Source organism: Balaenoptera physalus (assembly GCF_965194825.1).
Source record: "Balaenoptera physalus genome assembly, chromosome: 10".
Lineage (NCBI taxonomy): Eukaryota > Metazoa > Chordata > Mammalia > Artiodactyla > Balaenopteridae > Balaenoptera > Balaenoptera physalus.
The window spans coordinates 57,861,874-57,881,079 of NC_138889.1; the positions used below are offsets into that span (position 1 = coordinate 57,861,874).

Here is a 19,206-nt window from a genome sequence, read left to right on the forward strand (position 1 = left end):
TCCGGGGCAAAGATTTTGCTCTTCCGGGGTAATTGTTACCGCTTCCGGGTCGGGACGCGGCGAGTGGAGTTTGCTGTGCTTTAGTTTGCTGTTGACTCGTGTTTCCGCGCTTCTTGTTGCAATGAGCTTTCTCAAAAGTTTCCCGCCGCCTGGGTCGGCTGAGGGGCTCCGGCAGCAGCAGCCAGATACTGAGGCCGTGCTGAACGGGAAAAGCCTTGGCACCGGCACCCTTTATATCGCTGAGAGGTAGGGTCTCTGGTCCCGAGTTCTGGCTTCCTGCGCGCCTCCTTCTCCACGGGCGCGGGCGGTGCGGAGGAGCGGGGCGACACCACGACCTCTGGGGCTGCGGGGCGGGGGAGCGCGTGCTCCGCGTTCCCTTGGGGGTGCCTCTGCTGGGGGTAAGATTTGACTGTTCCAGTGTCGTCTCCTCGGAGCCTTCCTTTTTCCTCATTCATTATGCTTTTTACCCGCCTCTTTACCCGAGGTCTGGTGGGGTGTTGCTCTTATATTCAAGGTCTCATTTTAAGGTTTTGAGTTTCCAGGCCCTGAGTTAGAGTCATCAGTGTGCTTGCCTTCTCGATGAACAGGAGCGGGAGGTGTTGCCCTGGGCAGGATATGTAGGTTTAGAGCAGATTGTGCAGCATTTTTAAAGTTCGGTTAAGGAGTATAGGTTTTTTTCTGTGGGTATGGGTGGGGAGAGGAACACCTTCAATGCCACGCAGGTTGGGGTTATATCCAGAGGGACCTGACTCTCATTTTCATTCCTAGAAGGAATTGCCCTTTTATTTGGGTACCTGGGGCACTTTGTACTTTCACAGTCAGATAGACTTGTGTTAAATGTTGAGATTGTAGAATAGAGGTTCCCATTTCCATGATACACGGTTCCATTCATCTTCAGGCCAACAGTGACACATTGAATCCTTCTGTCCTTCAGATGTCTCTGACTTCTGCATCAGTTTTGTCTACGTCCAGAGAAGATTCTCTGCTTCTAAGAGGTCACATGATTATATTGGACCCACACAGATAATCCAGGATAATCTCTCTATTTTATTGTCAACTGATTAGTAACCTGAATTACATACACAAAGTCCCTTTTGCCTTGTAACATAACACATTCACAGGTTTGACACCAGGGGATATTGGAGTCATGGGGGCCAAAATTCTGCCTACCACAGAGGGCACAAAAAGATGTAAAGAACCCTTGGTTTAGAAGGAAATCTAGTCACTGAGCAAAGCTTAGGCTTTTGGCCAGTCACTGAGATAGGAAATATGGATGGGAGGAAAAGCAAGTTTGGGGAATGAGTTTGGTCTGTATATGTGTGGATTAATTGCACATATGAGCATGTTTCTTGGGACAGTGGTGTTAAAGACGGATAGATTAGATACCCAAGAAGAGAAGAGGACCAAGGGTAGAACCTTGGGGACACATCTACACTAAGAGGTAGGTTATAGAAGAAGAGACTTGAGAAGAGAGGAGCAGTCAAATAAAATATCTGAAAAGCACCTATTGGGTATTGACAAGGAGACCTTCAGTGATCTTGGAAGAGCAATTTCTTTTAAGGGGTGGAAAGTGGAACACAGATATGTTCCTAGCCCCTACTCAATACCCTTTTTCTCCATGGCTTCTCTGTGTATTCACTCTTCTATAATATAAATCCTGTTTTGGGAAGGTCCTATACTTGTCTTTCCATTTGGAAAAATTTCAAACCTAAAGAAAAGTTGCAAGCGTTGTTAATTAATACCCATGGCTCCTTTGCAAAGATCCATCAGTTGTTAACATTTTGCCACATTTACCTCTTTCTCTTTTTTTCCTGAGCTTCTTGAGAGTTGCAGACATGTCATCACTTCACATGTAAATACTTGAGCAAAAATCTAAGAATAAGGACATTCTCTTGTATAACCACAATAACAATACAGTTATCACACTGAGGAAGTGCAGACTCCTTTTTAGCTCTTATCTGTTTAAAAAATTTACTTATTTCAACTTTTCACTAACAAATCTTTTTCTTTAAGAAACTATTTTTATAAAATATACATACAAAAAGAATATAAATTATAAATATATGGTTTAAGGAATTATAATTAAACTGACACCTGCATAACACCTCCAGGTTAAGAATAGAATATTACCAGCACCTTGGACACCGTTGTTCGTCCCTCTACTGATTGTTAGCGTTACCTCCTTGGTCTCTTTCCTGTTTTGTTCTTTCCCACTTAGCATTTCCAAATCTTGATAGACTCAAGATCGCAATAAACTGGGAAGGCTTCCTAGAGGATGTGACAAATGAGGATTAACAGTCAGGTGAATGAGGTGGGGCTAAGAGGAAACATTATAATTAGAAGAAACAGGATGTTCAGAGGCAATGGTGAGAAACAGTATTGTGTGTGCCAGGGTATATATCTGTGTGCACACATGCACACACACAGTTCAGCAGTTCTTCATCTGAGGGACCGAGGGAGAAAGAGTGGAAACATAATAAAGCTGGAGAAGGAGGGAGTCATGTTTATGAGCTTAGCTTATAGCCCAAAGGTTTTGCAGAAACTATTTTAGGATTTTAGGCAAAGAGGAACAGGGTCTGATTTGGTTTTAGGTAGTTTTTCAGATGTGTATTGAGAGATTTAGAACTCTTGCGCTTATTTTCAAAGCTTAGCTTTCATAGAAAGTTGACTTTTTGTCCAAATAAGGAAGGGAACAGAGGCATGAATCATTCAAAATAGATCATTTTGAAACAAGTGAAATAAAATATTTAATTAATTTAAAACTAGGTATCTTAAACTTACAAGTTATGCTCTTTTTATATCTTATTCCAAAATTAATTTAAAACCAAATAATTAAGCCAGCCCAAATTCAAAACCTCTCTTACCTTTCTGTCCTGTTTTTCTCCCCATGCCAGGAATAAAGTACAGTGATATTCTTCTGCAAAAGCATTGGAGGTTAGCAAAACATTTCTCTGCATCTTTACTGGCTTCCTAATTCTTGATTTTCCCGTATGTGACTCATGGTTTCTTTGGGACTGGGTATAGTTAATTAGATATTTTGGTTTTGAGGGCTTTTCTTCTAGAATATATGAGAAGAGAATAAATAAAAATGAAAACTTAGTAATCAGAGTAAACGTTGCTTTTAGCTGAAACTTTCTTCTGTAGAGTACATAATCCATGTTCCTGCATAAGATTATGAGAGCTCCATAGGAAATGCTGTGGTGAGGTAGCATTTGTGTTCTGCCAGCAGTAAGGAACTACAGAGTAATTATGTGCTTTTTAAAGTGAAAGCCATAATTTATAGGCACTGAATCTATGCTTATATTTCAGTTTTTCCAGCTCCTAATTGAGTCATTAAAGAAAGTTTTGTGGCTTTGGTATTTCAAATCATTTTGGACACCGAAATTTGGAATACTCCTTTCTGACTTGTGATAATGCCAGGGGGTTATTGAGCTGAGAAAAAGGAGTTTATTTGCTTAAAGTAATATAGTTTTAGTAAGGGACTGGCAATATTTCTGTGATACATGAGCACTATTTCTTCTACACATTAAGAGGAAAGCAGTGGAGGAAAGGCCCATAGAACACACACAATCCAATTACAATAATAAAATCTATTTCTTTGGACCCAATGGGATGAGTCATTCTGGAAAATCATTTGTAGAGCTTTTACCACTTTAAGCATCTTAAGATTTATCACTTTAAGCTTCCCAGATTTTCTTTTTCTCTTTTTTTAATAAGCATGTTGAATGGAAATCTTTCTAAATGACAGTGCGTATTTTTTGCTTTCCTTTTTTTAGTGTACAGTTCCTTATGTTGTTTTAGTGTATTTACAGAGTTGTACAATTTTACCACAATCTAATTCTGCCTTTGCTTTTGATAAGTGAGGGTCAAGTGTTGCACACTTGTGCTATTAGACGTTGATTTCCTTTAGGGACTAAGGTATAAAGTTCAGCCTCGCCTTACATCAGATATGAATGCTCTCAGACTGCTGTACTGTCATTGTTCCTGCACAAGGGAGTCCTGGGTTCTACTTTTGTATTTGTTTTTGCTTCATTAGAAATAAGACCACCAGGCTTGTTAGAGTTGTATAGAAAATAGAACGATATGGGGGTTTTATTGCGTTAACCTCTTTTTAAAAGAAAAGCTTCACTGAGATAATTTACATAGCATGCAATCCATGTATTTGAAGTATACAATTAAATGGTTTTTAATCTATTTACAGAGTTGTGCAGCCATCAACACAATTTTATTTATTTTTAATTTTTAATTAATTTATTTTTTTTGGCAACGCCACGCAGCTTGTGGGATCTTAGTTCCCTGACCAGGGATTGAACCGGGCCCCGGCAGTGAAAGTGCCGAGTCCTAACCACTGGACCACCAGGGAATTCCCAACACAATCAATTTTAGAATATTTTCATTCCCCCCGCAAAAACTGACACCCATCACTTTCTATTTTCCTCCAGCCCTGTGCAACCACTATATTGCATTAACTTTTATTTCATTAACATTTTTTGTGTGGTTTCTTAAGCATCTTTTTCCTACTTTTTTTCCTGCTAAGTGGTGAAGTATTACCAAAAAATTAGCCAGTCTTTGCTCAAAACTCAACGTACAGATTTTCTTGATATATTTCCTTTGTTATACCAATAAAATATTTACATTAGACCACTTTTGAGGGAAAACTAGATGTTGCTTATTTGTGGCTTTCTGTTAAAGCTGCAGAATAAATGAAAGGCTTCATAAAGTCTGCCTTTCAATGTGATTATTATTTTCCAGCTTGTGGTATGATTACAGCCATTTCATGTATATATCATTTAATGTAGGATTAGTGGAGAAATTAGTGATTCCTAGGTATTTATTGCATACTTACATGCTAAGCACTATGGTAGTGGTTTTGAAGAATGTTAAATAAAGGAAAATGACAAGTTTTGTCGAGTAGCTCACGTTCTGTCAGGATACAGATAAGATTCTTTACCACAGAGTTAGGTGCTCAATAGTATATTACTGAGCATAATTACAGTTTAGAAAAAGTAGAGATCATTATGGACTGGAATAATTGTAGGGAAGGCTCTTGGAGAGGCTGAGACTTATTCAGATGAAGAGGATTTGCAAAAGCAAAAAAGGTGCCTGAAGACATTCCAAATACGAACAAGCATAAAAAGGCATAGAAACACACAGTCACTTTTCTGTGACTTAAGAAAAATTGCATTTCAAATCTGTTTGAATAGAGGAAAATTAACTATAACAGAATTGGTCTTAAAGAAATTCAATTCCTGCTGTTGAATTTTCTTATTTTAGGAATATTTCTAAACAGTATGCTTGAATTTATTCACATGTATAAAAATGTCCAAGCTGAACTTTTATAAACGTTAGGACATTAAATTAGGATTTAAGTTCTTAAAATAATCTACTTAAAACATGTTTTTCAGCCGCCTGTCTTGGTTAGATGGCTCTGGATTAGGATTCTCACTGGAATACCCCACCATTAGTTTGCATGCGGTGTCCAGGGACCTAAATGCCTATCCACGAGAGCATTTGTATGTTATGGTGAACGCCAAATTTGGAGGTATGTACGGTATTATTTAACCTTGAGCTTCCTTTGGTAGTATATTATATTTCAAAAAGCAGTCTCTGATCATAACCAATGTAATAAGCCATTGACTTATTTCGGATAATACTTTCTTAAGCAAAATTTCAGCACAGTAAAATAATTTGGCCTTTTTTAAAAATTTATTTTATTTTTTATTTATTATTTTTGGCTGTGTTGGGTCTTTGTTGCTGCACACGGGCTTCTTTTAGTTGCGGCTAGCAGGACCTAATCTTGGCTGTGGTGCGCGGGCTTCACATTGCAGCAGCTTCTCTTGTTGCGGAGCACGGGCTCTAGGTGTGCAGGCTCAGTAGTTGTGGTGCATGGGCTTAGTTGCTCCGCGGCATGTGGGACCTTCCTGGACCAGGGATCGTACCCATGTCCCCTGCATTGGCAGGCAGATTCTTATCCACTGTGCCACCAGGGAAGCTCATGGACACTGCCTTGTATTTTCTATATACTTGGACTTAGAATTATTTAGCTATTGTGTGTTTGTATTTCTAGTTTTTCCTCTTGAGTTTAACTGTTTATTCTTTCTCTTTGTAAAGACATTTACATTTGGCACCCTTAGAGGCTTGGATCAGTGTACTTTGCTTCTAAGAGTTTAGGATAGAACATGTTTTGTTACAGAAATGGTTCTCAGTGGTGGACATGTTGCCCTCCCCCCATATTTGGCAATGACATTTTGATTGTCATGACTAGAGGTGGAGAGGAGTGCTACTGACATCTAGTTAGAGGCCAGGGATGGTACTAAACATCCTACAATGCATAGGACAGGCTCCCACAACAAAGAATTAACCAGTCCTAATGTCAATAGTGCCAAGGTTGAGAAACCCTAGGGTACAGGATTCCCAAGTCTTGCATAAAATACAAAGATTCATAAAAATCTAGTGTAGTTGATGAAAGAAGCAAGAAAGATTTTAAAAATCCATTTTTTTAGGCTGTCCACAGTAAGTTGTAAAAATTCTGAATGAGAAACAAGTTAGGCACGAAATAGAATCTTGTGCTTGATTTTTGTAAGTATAACTAAATAAGAAGTTTATATAGTATATTGTGTTAGTTTAATATGTTCATCTTTTGTAGAAATGAAGAACTTAGGGGTTGAAAAGACAATTGTCACATCTTTAGTAAACTTTTGCTTTTAAAATAGTGGATTGCTTTTCTTTGAAATAGCACATAAGAGACAATCCCATGAGTTTTCCTATTGAGCTATTGCTCCTTCAATTTGAGATTTTAATATGGTTTCAGATATAAGATGAACATTTATATTGTTACACAGGTGTGGATCCTATTTTCCCAGCCTTCGTTCCTCTGGTCCTGATTCAGACTTTTTTTTTCTCTTTGGCTTACTTCCATTAACCTCTAAAGTGGACCATCAGCTTATTGTTGAGAACATGAGATTATTTTTAAAATGACTAAAAATACATTCCCATTTTTGAAAATTTAGAAAGTTTTAAGGAGACAGAGTGTGGCAGCCACTACTATGATCCAGCATGAGATGATGAGTGTTTGTCATGGTAGTATTTTCTTTTCCTAATTGTAAAAATGCTATATTACATTTCTGTTTACTGCCTTAAGATAGATTCCTGCAGATATAAAAGAAGGTGTTAATTAATAGTAGTTATTTCTAGGGAGAGGACTAGAGGGTAGGGACTTTTTCCTTTGAATCCGTCTTGACTCTTTTACTTATTTTTATACCAGCATGAATTACTTTTTTTTTTTTTTAATTTTTATTGGAGTATAGTTGCTTTACAATGTTGTGTTAGTTTCTGCTGTACAGCAAAGTGAATCAGTTATATGTATACATATATCCCCTCTTTTTTAGATTTCCTTCCCATTTAGGTCACCACAGAGCACTGGGTACAGTTCCCTGTGCTATACAGTAGGTTCTCATTAGTTACCTATTTTATATATAGTAGTGTATATATGTCAATCCCAATCTCCCAATTCATCCCATTCCCACTCTGCCCTTGGTATCTGTAAGTTTGTTCTTTACATCTGTCTCTGTTTCTGCTTTGCAAATAAGTTCATCTGTACCATTTTTCTAGATTCGACATACAAGTGATATTATACGATATTTGTTTTTCTCTTTTTGACTTATTTCACTCTGTATGACAGTCTCTAGGTCTATCCACGTCTCTGCAAATGGCACTATTTTGTTCCTTTTTATGGCTGAGTAATATTCCATTGTATATACGTACCACATCTTCTTTATCCATTCCTCTGTTGATAGACATTTAGATTGCTTCTGTGTCCTGGCTATTGTAAATAGTGCTGCAGTGAACATTGGGGTGCATGTATCTCTTTGCATTACGGCTTTCTCTGGGTATATGCCCAGGAGTGGGATTGCTGGGTCTGAGTTACTTTTATAATTTGAAAAGTGATATCCATTCAGTTATAGAATAATAATTACAGTATGATACTACTGTTTTTTTAAATGCATTGAAAAAGTTTGGTAGTACCATAATGTATTCAACTACTTAGAATTATTTGGAACTCTCCAATATTTTTGTATTTTAGTTTTTACAGAAGACATCTCTATTATATTTGACAATTTAATAACATTAGAAACAGGACAGAAAACGTCCTGTTAAATCTGCTCTTTAAAACTGCTAACAGTGGCCATTTAAATTTTTTTCCTTTTTTGCTTATCTGTATTTTTTCATTATTCTGCAGTGAACTTGTATGACTTATAAAAGGTAAAAAAAATTTAGTGGATACCCCCTTATTGATTCCTATGAGTAGAACTGCTGCATTAAAGGTAAACATTTTTAAAGCTCTTAACATATATTGTCAAGTTGCTTTCCAGAAAGTTTATACTTTCAATACCTCTCTACCTTATCTTCATCTGTATGGAGAATTAACATTTTTTCAAAATGGTAACTGTAATATGCTAAACAAAAGTTATATTTTTAAGATGATTGGTTGAACATATTTTGGTGGTTTTGGGGTCTTTTTAAGTGTTTTATTGACCTTTTTAAAAAAAATTATTATTATGAAGTAATTCAAACATTGAAAAGTACAGAATAATAAGAAAATTTCCATTATTTAATATCCAGTGTAAATTCTAACGTTTTTCATAATTACTCTAGTCTAAAAGAAATAAAACTGTATTAATACTATGGAAATCTTTTTTGTACCCCTCCCCATTTCGTTCCTAACTCTGTCTCCAGAGTTCATCTTAAAGATGGTGTGTGTCCTTCTTGTCTATGCTTTTAGATTTTTACTGAATATGTATATACCCATAAGCACTCTAATGGTTCTCTTTTGTGTTTAAAATTTTAATGTAAGTGGTATTATATATATTCTGCAACGAGCGCTTTCACTCACTTATATTTTAAAATCTCTTCATTTTGGTACATATAAATCACATTTATTCATTTTCAGCTGCTATCTCTCAAACACAGTATGACCAGGTTACAATACATCTATTTCCTTTTTTTAATTAACATTTATTTTTTATGTTCTCTATAGTACATATAGTAGTTCAGTAAACATTCACGTACAAACTCCTTGTGTACATAATATGTAGTTAAATGAGGAATTTCTGGGTAGTAGGATAAACATGTCCGGAATGGTTTTAGCAATTTCTGCTTCCACCAGCAGCATGTGCTAGTTCTCTTTATTGAACATTTGTATTTTTTTCTTGCCAACAGACTTTGTTAATTTATCTTTTGGGTCAGTTAACTTTCATGGGCCTTAGTTTTCTCATCTGTAAATTGTTGGTGATGAATCACATCAGTGGTTTACAAACTGCTGCTGAACCCCTTGTTTCAAGGTGAAAGAAGCAGACATGACAATGGAACTCTACTTGATAGAGGCCTGACTGTATCGGTTTCCTCACCCCCACCATGATGTTGGGGCTTGGAATCCCTAGGACTCAAAGTACAGTGTGACTAGACCAGAGAGACTATCCAGAGTCTTTTTTAGCTCTAAAATAACAATGTTCTTATAATTTGAAGTAAAAAATTGCAGTATTTAGATATATCAGTAAGCATCCTTTAAGAAATTCTTTTAGGCTTCTATTTTTGAAAACAAATAAGCAACATCATTAAAAAGCTATTTTTTTATTCCCTTTCTAGAAGAATCAAAAGAATCTGTTGCTGATGAAGAAGAGGAAGACAGTGATGATGATATTGAACCTATTGCTGAATTTAGATTTGTGCCTAGTGATAGATCAGCCTGTGAGTATTCTGTAGAGTTGATTCTTTTCCCTTTAAGTACAAAGCATTCCCTCATCCCTCCCCCCACACACTTACCTTCACCCTCATTACCTCTGTTCTGTTGCTTTTTCTTCATTTTAGCATCTGTAATATCATTGAGGACCAGATAACTATTAATATAAAGATTGTGAATGAAGTGATAGTACAGTAGATGCCATGTTGCCTGGTATGTTTTGTGAGTGGAGGAATATGTTATTTTTATGGACTTGATGCTGTTGACTGAATCTCACTGGATAGAGGACAGAGGACTCATGGCAGTTCCAAAGTGGAAGATGCCAGGATAGCTGGAAAGAGCCCTGCCAGCTGAGGGGCTTCACCCTGAGGCCAGTGGTCTGACCAGGACACTGACACTTTTTTTTTAGAAAATCCAGCCAGGCATGAAGGGATGTCAGTAATGTTTCGAAATGAACTCTTAATTATTTTGTGGCGTGTTCATTGCTATCAAGCAGTTTTCAAGATTGATTCTCCTTGGAATTTGGCAGGTTTTGTAAATGTTGTGACCCTAGTATACCTCATGTCTACTCATTAAATTTATTTGCCCTGATGGTTATTTTATTAAATTTTTATTGTACATTGGTCAGAAAAAAATTAATTAGAAATTTTTAATTTACTTGTTCAGTGGAGGCCATGTTCACTGCAATGTGTGAATGCCAGGCTTTGCATCCAGATCCTGAGGATGAAGATTCAGATGATTACGATGGAGAAGAATATGATGTGGAAGCACATGGTTAGTGAAGTGGATTTTTTAAAGTGTTTGTGTATGTGTTTCATTTTAAGCATCTATTTGTATAGGATATAGGATTATAGTTCTTTATATCTCTAAGTATCCATATAGCTTGGTTTTTAATAAAAGCGAATGGCACAATTCATGTCTAAGCCAAATTAGAAAATGTCATGGGCTTCCGAGGCTTGAGAGCAAAAAATAGAGATTACTCAGGGGAGAAAGTAGATAGAGATAAATGGAAGGAAAGAAAATGATAGGCTAGTGGGTAGTCGGGAGAGTCTTTTAAGTTGATGCAGTTGCACTCAGAAAACAAACCTTCTCTCTCCATTGCTTGGAACCTGTGTCATCTACATCTTTAACATAGTCCATCAAACACCTCATTGCCAAAGTAATTTCTTTTTCCCAGAACCATACTTGATTTATCTAAGAATATCTCCCTTTACCTCCCCAGAGCATAATGCAGGCAGTAGCTTGGTGTAGAGTCTTGTTACTTGAGGTGCCTGCTGTTCTCTTTTCTTTTTCCCTCTGGTCTCATGTATACAGGTTTGGCTCTCTAAAGCCTTTTCCTCCATATGTACCACTTCCTGGCCTGAGAACACTCATTTCTGGGATTCCCCTTTATATATCTAAATACATTCTCATCTTTGCTGAGATTTTGGGGTAATTTAATTTGTTTTTTTTAAATAAATTTATTTATTTTGGCTGCATTGTGTCTTCGTTGCTGCGCGTAGGCTTTCTCTAGTTGCAGTGAGTGGGGGCTACTCTTTGTTGGGGTGCGTGGGCTTCTCATTGCAGTGGCTTCTCTTGTTGCGGAGCACCGGCTCTAGGCGTGCGGGCTCGGTACTTGTGGCTCGCAGGCTCTAGAGCGCAGGCTCAGTAGTTGTGGCACACAGGCTTAGTTGCTCCGTGGCATGTGGGATCTTCCCGGACCAGGGCTCAAACCCGTGTCCCCTGCATTAGCAGGCGGATTCTTAACCACTGCGCCACCAGGGAAGTCCCAATTTAATTTTTTTAATCCTGTATTTTCCAGAATTTCTGATTTTTTTAAATTAATTAATTAATTTTTGGCTGTGTTGGGTCTTAGTTGTGGTGTGCGGGCTCTTCATTGTGATGTATGGGCTTTTCTCTAGTTGTGGCATGTGGGCTTCTCTCTTGTTGTGGCACATGGGCTCCAGAGTGCACTGGCTCGTTAGTTGCAGTGCACAAGCTCTCTAGTTGAGGCATGCGGGCTCTCTAGTTGTGGGGTGCAGGCTCAGTAGTTGTGGTGCATGGACTTAGTTACCCCACGGTATATGGGATCTTAGTTCCCCGACCAGGGATCGAACCAGCGTCCTCTGCATTGCAAGATGGATTCTTAACCACTGGACCACCAGGGAAGTCCCCAGAATTTCTGATTTTTTAAAAGGAGCATGTATTTTAATCAGTAAAAAACACTTACATGTAAAATTCCCACCTTGGGTTAATATATGACTTCCTAACCTTAGGCACACCCTCTTTTCCTTCTAGTCTCTGGACATTTGATTCTTTGGGAATTGCTGTTTACTGGCTTGTTATGTCTTGGAATCTCTTCTCATCCTAGAGAGTAGAGACATTTTCTTTGTATCTCTGTCTTCAACAGATGGCTGATATATGTATGTTAAATGAATGTTGAGTGTTTTCCTGGAAGCCTTTTTTCATTTTAGCTTATCTTCAGTAAGTGCATTATTGATTATCTTTTTTTTTTCTAATTGTTTTATAGTAGCTTAAAAGCTTTTTATTTATTTAGAACAAGGGCAGGGGGACATCCCTACATTTTATACCTATGAAGAAGGATTATCCCATTTAACAGCAGAAGGCCAAGCCACACTGGAGAGATTAGAAGGAATGCTTTCTCAGTCTGTAAGCAGCCAGTATAACATGGCTGGAGTCCGGACAGAAGATTCAATAAGAGATTATGAAGGTGAGTACACAGAATTAACTCTTTATAGCGTAGGAAGCAAAAGTAGAATTACATAGAATGGGAATTCTATGTAAAATTTTTTTTTTAACTTTTTTCCCTAACTACAAAGATAGTCTATGTTCATAGTCAAAAAAATTTTTAATGGGCACAGGCAAAGAAGAAATGAAAAATCAAGTAGAATTCTAATTGAGAGACATCTGTTACTTTCCTGCTGCATATCTTTCCAGTCTTTTTGTTGGCTTGCTTATGTAAGTGTATGTGCAGGCACACATTGATGCTGCCATTTTAATTTTTAAATGAATTCCTGCTTGATAATGTGCAAAACTAGTCAGTTGATTAAGAGGGCTAGACAGCATTCAAGAAACTTGGGTTTTCTTTTAGTGACAGACATTTGAACCTTACACAAGTGGCTTTAACTGTTTGTTTCATTTGTCTCCTATTTGTAAGCCGCTTTGTAAATATTTTACCTATTAGACTGGTTCCCTTTTCTGAGTGTCCTATTTCAATTAGAATCTTAATGTACTTCTGTTGACTCAGCCTTTACCATTTTTTCCGTTATCCAGTCCAGTACTGAGTTCTATGGATTTTTCCTTTAAATGACTTTTCAGATCTCTTTGCTATAACTACTGCTATCCTTCAAACCTAGGCCCTTTTCTTCTCACACTGGATTTACAGTAGTAAATTTTTTGCCTCAGTCATTCCTTCCTCCAGCTCACTGTGCCATATTAATCTTCTGAGAACACTCTGTGTCATCCCTGTATAAGGATGTCCCCTCAGTGATTGTCTGATACTCACCATATGAAGTTCAAACTCTTCTCTCTGACTCTGAAGAGACAGCTCTGTCTCCGCCCCACTTGTCTCCAGTCTTGTTCCTACTACCCTCAATAAAACATTTAGATAGTGCTCTTATGTGCCAGGTCCTGATTTAAGCACATTATATGTATTTGCTCATTGAATCCTTCCAAGAACCCTCTGGTAGATGCTGTTATGATCCCCATTTTACAGATGAAGAAACTGAGGCACAGAAAGGTCACATAGCTAGTAAGTGGTAAGAGGATTAAATGAACTAATATGCAAAAACAATACGCCAGGCACTGTTGTGAGCATTTCTTGCATCTTATACGTATTGATTTCAGTATTTTATGTTGCTGCAGAGTCTTAATACTTCTAATTTTTAGTGATGCAGAATGTTCTTAAAGAGGGTTACCATGGTTTTTCTTTTATTGGTACATTTATGTTTCTCTCATAATGTTGTGATCAGTATCTCCATGCACATAGAATTCGGACCTGGGGGTCCTGAAGTTCTGGGATATTTAATTTGGGAAAATCTTAGGCTTTGGGTCACACTGTTTTTCCTTATGTCTCCTCTCCATTTTAAGCCTTAGATCGTGAGCCTCTAACGCAGGCTTTAGGGTGAGATGGCTTAGGTGATTTCTAGTTCTCTGCCAAACTCTTAGCTGAAAGAATTCAAGATATTACTTTCTTTACTATAATGATTAACTGAAGAGTACCCTTGGACATTGAAAAATCTTTCATCACTGAAGGTTTTTTGTTGTTTTTAATTGTAAAATTCCTTATTTAATGCTTTGTAGCAAGTGATTTTAAGGTCACAAACACTTGTTGCTAAAGTGAGATTTTTGGGCTTGTATTCCTAAGCCTCATTAGCATATGGAGACTTGCCTATATATAAAACTTCTTCAGCCTGTACCATTCTCTATCTTCTAAAGTCCTGGGTACCCATATCACTCTCTTGCCATTTATTTATTTATTTGACCTGTGCATTTTCTTTTTTTTAATTTATTTTTAAAATAAAAATTGTATATATTCAAGGTGTACAACATGATGTTTAGATATATACATGGTGAAATTTCTACTGCTGGCATTTCAGTGCTTTGTGTGTTTATTTATGTAAGAGGTGTTTGTTGAGCTACAGTGTCAGGTACAGAGAATACAGGAGTGCTCAAGAGAGATGCGGTTATATCTATCAATGGCAATCTAGTGGAGAGAAAAATAAATTAACTAATTAGGTAGTTATAGTACATTGTGATACAGCATTGAGATATAGGGGAGACTTGAGGAAGTGTGGAATCAGAGACTGGGCCTGTCACTCAGCTTGGATAGTCAGGGAGAGATTCAGACTTCATGGAGTAAGTGACGTTTAAGCCAGAATCTAAAGATGAATAAAAATGAACCAAGTGAAGAGGGATTGCATACAGTTTGGGGAGAGAGGCAGGTAAAGGGATCAGTCACGTGCAAAGGTTCAAGAGACCATTTAGCTTTGGGGAACTGAAAGTTCATATGTCTGGAACTCTGAGTGTGAAGGGTAGTTATTATAGCAACAGATGAAGGCGGAGTAGTGAACTGGGCTGTATATTAAAGGAACTTGAAAGCTATGTTAAAGAATTTCAACTTATGCGTAGGTCATTTGGAAACTATTGAAGAATTTTAGTTTGATTAGTGTTTCAGAAGATGACTCTGGCTATGATACAAAAAATTAATTGCAGAGGGAAATACTAGAGGAAAGAAGACAAACCCTGTTAAGTACTTTATGATTAAAATTAGATAAGAGATAGTGGCCTAAATTACGGAGCGGCAGTGAATGTCAAAAGACAACAGATTTGAGAGATATTTAAGAGAAGCAACAGAAGTTAGAGACATGGTAGGGGTTTCTGCGTTGGGCAGGTAAAAGGTATCCTTTTGCAAGACTCTCTTTGGAAAGAGAAGCATTTTCTATGTGGAAAGATGATGAGTTAATTTTAGATAAGTGTTGTTTTTGCATGCCCTGCTGGATACCAAGGTGGTGGTGTGCCAGTGGGCTGCGGGCAGAAGCCAGTTTGTGGTGGACTAAAGAGTTGAGGGGTGAGTGGGAAGTGAAGAAGTGGGGAAAGCGGCTTTAGGCAACTCTTTCCAGAGGGCTTTTTTTTTTTTTCTTGTCCTCCCCCCTCCTTTTTTTTCAATGAGATAAGAAAAAGAGATAAGTAAGAACCTCGCTCTACTTAGTCTTCTCTCCTGAATTATGTTGTAAGCTTATGAAGATAGGATTTAATACCTTAAAAAAAAGTCACACAGTAAACACCTAGCACTGTTCTGTGAAGAGAGAACAATGGATGCTTACTGCATTTGAAAGTCCCTACCTAGTGTTCTTTCAGTGTTCAGGTTGAGAATTGCGAAGTAAACGTTAAATATATAGACTAATTTTAACTTGGCCTAAATCCACAGGTGGCATTTTTCTTTCTCAGTTTGTTCGTTGGTACTTTTAATTTTCAAAAGAGAAAGAAACTGCGACTCCTACAAGCAGGGGGCACTAGCTTCCTTCTGGTCTAACTATGAGCTGAATCTTTACCTATGTGAAGTGCTTAGTAGACTGTTGCTCAGTGGTTAATTTTTTCTTCAGATGGGATGGAGGTAGATACTACACCAACAGTTGCTGGACAGTTTGAGGATGCAGATGTTGATCATTGAAAATGACTGATGCTGCTTTAGGGTGAGTAGTTTATTGTCTCCCTTGTCACTGAACATGAAAATCATGTGAAATAATTGATTTTTATTTTCGTAATTGAGGAGAACTCTATAAAATTAGCAGTTGTGGAAAAATGTTAGTTATCCATTTATGAAATTATTTAAAATTGTGTAGGTTTTTTCCCTAAGAAATCAAGATCTGCCAACATGGTAATGTTCGGGTTAACATTTATTGAGCACTTATTACATGCCAAGCACTATGCTAGGCATTGAGAGTACATGGAAGAATAAGACACACCCATCTTCAGTGAATCAGGAGAAGAACATTACCCTTTGTTCAGAAACAGAGATTTCCCTGGTTGGCTCAGGTGGGAACAGCAGAGCCTGAGGTCATGTCCTGTTCTGCTCAGTCACCTTTTCCCACTTGTGATGTTTGAAACATGACCATACTCATCAAAAAACACAACGCAGAGATTTGCTGCAGCTCACTACTTTTCAGTTGAGGGAGGAAGTAGAAGTCATTCCAATCTGAGTTTAAGCCTTGAATCATAATCTTGTATCAGTTTCCCTCTTTTTGAATATAATGGAGGACCAAGGTCCCGGGCACTTCAGCGTTAAAGGCTGATTTGCCAAACCATATCAAGTCCATGTACAGTTGCCCAAAAGCTATCATTTCCCAAGTTGCTTCATTCCTGCTTTTCTTGACAGACATGAGCTCACTGCCAGTTTTCTCTCCTCTTACACATTCTCATGAGCTTTGCCTGAAGTTTGTTCCTGACTGTTTGTTACATGCTACTCTGAGAAATAAATTGTCCTTTGTCAGTTTGAGTATCTCAACTGTATGTTAAATACTAGCTGAAGGTCATGTAGCTAGTTTATATCATACAGAGCTAGGATTAGTAATTAGCAGCCCTTCCTTTAAAAACTCTTAAGATCGGGAATACCCTGGCAGTCCAGCAGTTGGGACTCCGTGTTTTCACCACCGAGGGCCTGGGTTTGATCCCTGGTCCAGGAACTAAGATCCCACAAGCTGTACAGCGTGGCCAAAAAAAAAAAAAAAAAAAAAAACTCTTAAGATTTTTACATTGTTAAATTGTTGTTCCACTGTCCCCTTTACAACGTCCTTCTACTGCTGACCTTATAGCATTTTCTTGAATACTAGCTGTTTTCCATTCTTTGAGTACTTATACCCAGGTCCTTTGTTTTATTAAAGCATATAGTAATAACATGGCAAGATTTATGTATTTTGGCTTGAGTTTTATACCATTGTCAGTCATCCAATTAGGTTGTAAGATCCCTTGTTTTTCAAGTTCCATTTACCTTCCAGATTATTGCCATTGTGAATATAACATCGCTTCTTATAGTACCCATGAATTGTGATAATGGATCTCTGCCTTCCTCTTAGATGCCAGTGAAACTATTAGAAAATAATCTTAAGAGTTCTGTGATTTAATATCTTTTTCTTTAAATATTTATTTCCACAACATTTACTTCTGTCATTGGTAGCCATATAGTTTAAAATCAGCAATGTCTCCTCTGCAGTTAGCTAAAATTATGTGTTCACGTTGCTGGAGCTCTGTTAACATTAATTTTCAGATCTCACAGTTCCAGATGTCAGTATTTCACTATTCTACTTCATGGGAAATCTTTCAGTACCAATATAAGTCTTCTTCCCTTATTTCTCAGATTCTTATTTATTACATTCTTTATAGCATATGGATTTTTTCAGTAACTTTTATTGAAACTGGAAAACAGAGTTTTTGATCTGGCTTTAACATATTTCTTCTTGAAAACAGACTATTCAGAGAACACCAACTACTCTACTAATAAGATTGAGAAACTTATTTGGTATGTCACTAATGGTTACACAAATGGGATGTTACGGTATTTTCCTGCCGAGAATTCTTAGGATTCTTTGTAATGCAATTTTATGGTGAAATAACTGTAAAATAGCCCAGACTTTCTAATGAGCTGATGATTTGTTTTCTGTTCATTTTGTGCTACAGCTGGAGCAGAGAGATACTTTATTCATAAAGTTTATATAAGTTCTTCATCTGGATAATTGACCTCAATTCCAAACAATGTCTGTAAATTTTTAATCATTTAAAATTACATTTGCTTTTGAGGAGTGAACAAGGAATAATTAGAGTGTATATGCAACTATTAAAAATGTCAAGATAATGGAACTAGGACCTCTCAATGCATGAGATAGGGTGGAGGGGAAGGCACATGAATAGTGGAATCACAACTCTACCACATACCAGCTGTGTGTCTTTGGACAGGCGTATAACTTCTCTAATTCTCAGTTACCTCTTCCGAAAAATGAGGATGATAGTAAATACCTGGCAGGATTGTTGCAAAGACTGAGATATAATATATCTAAATCCCTGGCACTCTTGACTAGGCATTTAATAAATTAGCTATTATTATTATAAACACTGTAAACCTTTTGTTTTTCAGATTCTGCTCATAACTGTAGGAGAGAACTTGGTGCCTCTTCCACTGTGGAGTGGGTATTGATGAAAGTCTTTTTCCTTCTCCAAAACTTACCTGAACCAGTTCTTTCTTGAGACACATTATACTGAGACAACAAGTTGTCACCAGCACAAGAAACTATGACCTTTATTAACAAAGGTGAATTAACTTAACCAAGAGGGTATTTGTAGTTTATCATTTACTCCAACACTTTGTGTCTAGGTGTACCCTCTGTAGGCTTATAATTGCTGCCTTCACTATATGCATCCTCATAACCTAGCAGGACTACATGGTGGAAATGCACTGGCACTTGAAGGTGTAGGTAGACTGCATGGGAAAGAGAGGGGCTGAATACAAGATATACACCTTAGGGCCTAAGAATACCCTTACTCCTTAAAAAAAGAAAAACAGATAAATCCTGGCCTATGCACAGTCTCCACAGGGATAAAGGTCTTTTTACTAATTGGGAACCCAGATTAATTAACTCTAGGGAGCCTTTTCAGAAACAGCCCAGCCACACATACTACCACTAACACAAGTGCTTTTGCCTAGCCTTTGCTCCTTTCACCATGTTTCACCAGTCTGTTCTCTTATAACCTCTTAGGTTATATCCTTTCATTTCCAACCTCTTAGGTCAGTTTCTGTAAAAGAACAAGTGAAATTGGGATGAAGTTCTCAAAGTACTTCAGATAATTGTTTTGTCTTTGTAATAGCTTAACAAATAAATCTAGGTTTTCTATATTATTGTGCTCTCATTCTTTTTTCTTTTAATTAATTTTTATTGGAGTATGGTTGCTTAACAATGTTGTGTTAGCCTCCACCG

The 19,206-nt window shown here is 37.4% G+C and overlaps 1 protein-coding gene across 4 annotated transcripts; it reads left to right on the plus strand.

Annotated features, from left to right (window-relative positions):
• The first annotated feature begins 19 nt into the window (after window positions 1–19).
• Window positions 20–19,119, plus strand: CLNS1A (chloride nucleotide-sensitive channel 1A). Of its 4 annotated transcripts, none has more exons than XM_082410376.1 (7): window positions 22–246; window positions 5,406–5,542; window positions 9,646–9,747; window positions 10,406–10,513; window positions 12,276–12,449; window positions 15,844–15,933; window positions 18,369–19,119. In XM_082410376.1, exons 1-6 carry the CDS (start codon window positions 122–124, stop codon window positions 15,909–15,911), a joined length of 714 nt encoding a protein of 237 aa, XP_082266502.1. In that variant the 5' UTR covers window positions 22–121; the 3' UTR covers window positions 15,912–15,933; window positions 18,369–19,119. The 4 variants fall into 4 exon arrangements, with proteins under 4 accessions (XP_082266505.1, XP_082266504.1, XP_082266502.1 ...); XM_082410377.1 differs by lacking the exon at window positions 18,369–19,119 and adding an exon at window positions 17,705–18,354; XM_082410379.1 differs by lacking the exons at window positions 12,276–12,449; window positions 18,369–19,119 and adding an exon at window positions 17,705–18,359 and having other exon boundaries at window positions 20–246.
• The last annotated feature ends 87 nt before the right edge of the window (window positions 19,120–19,206 follow it).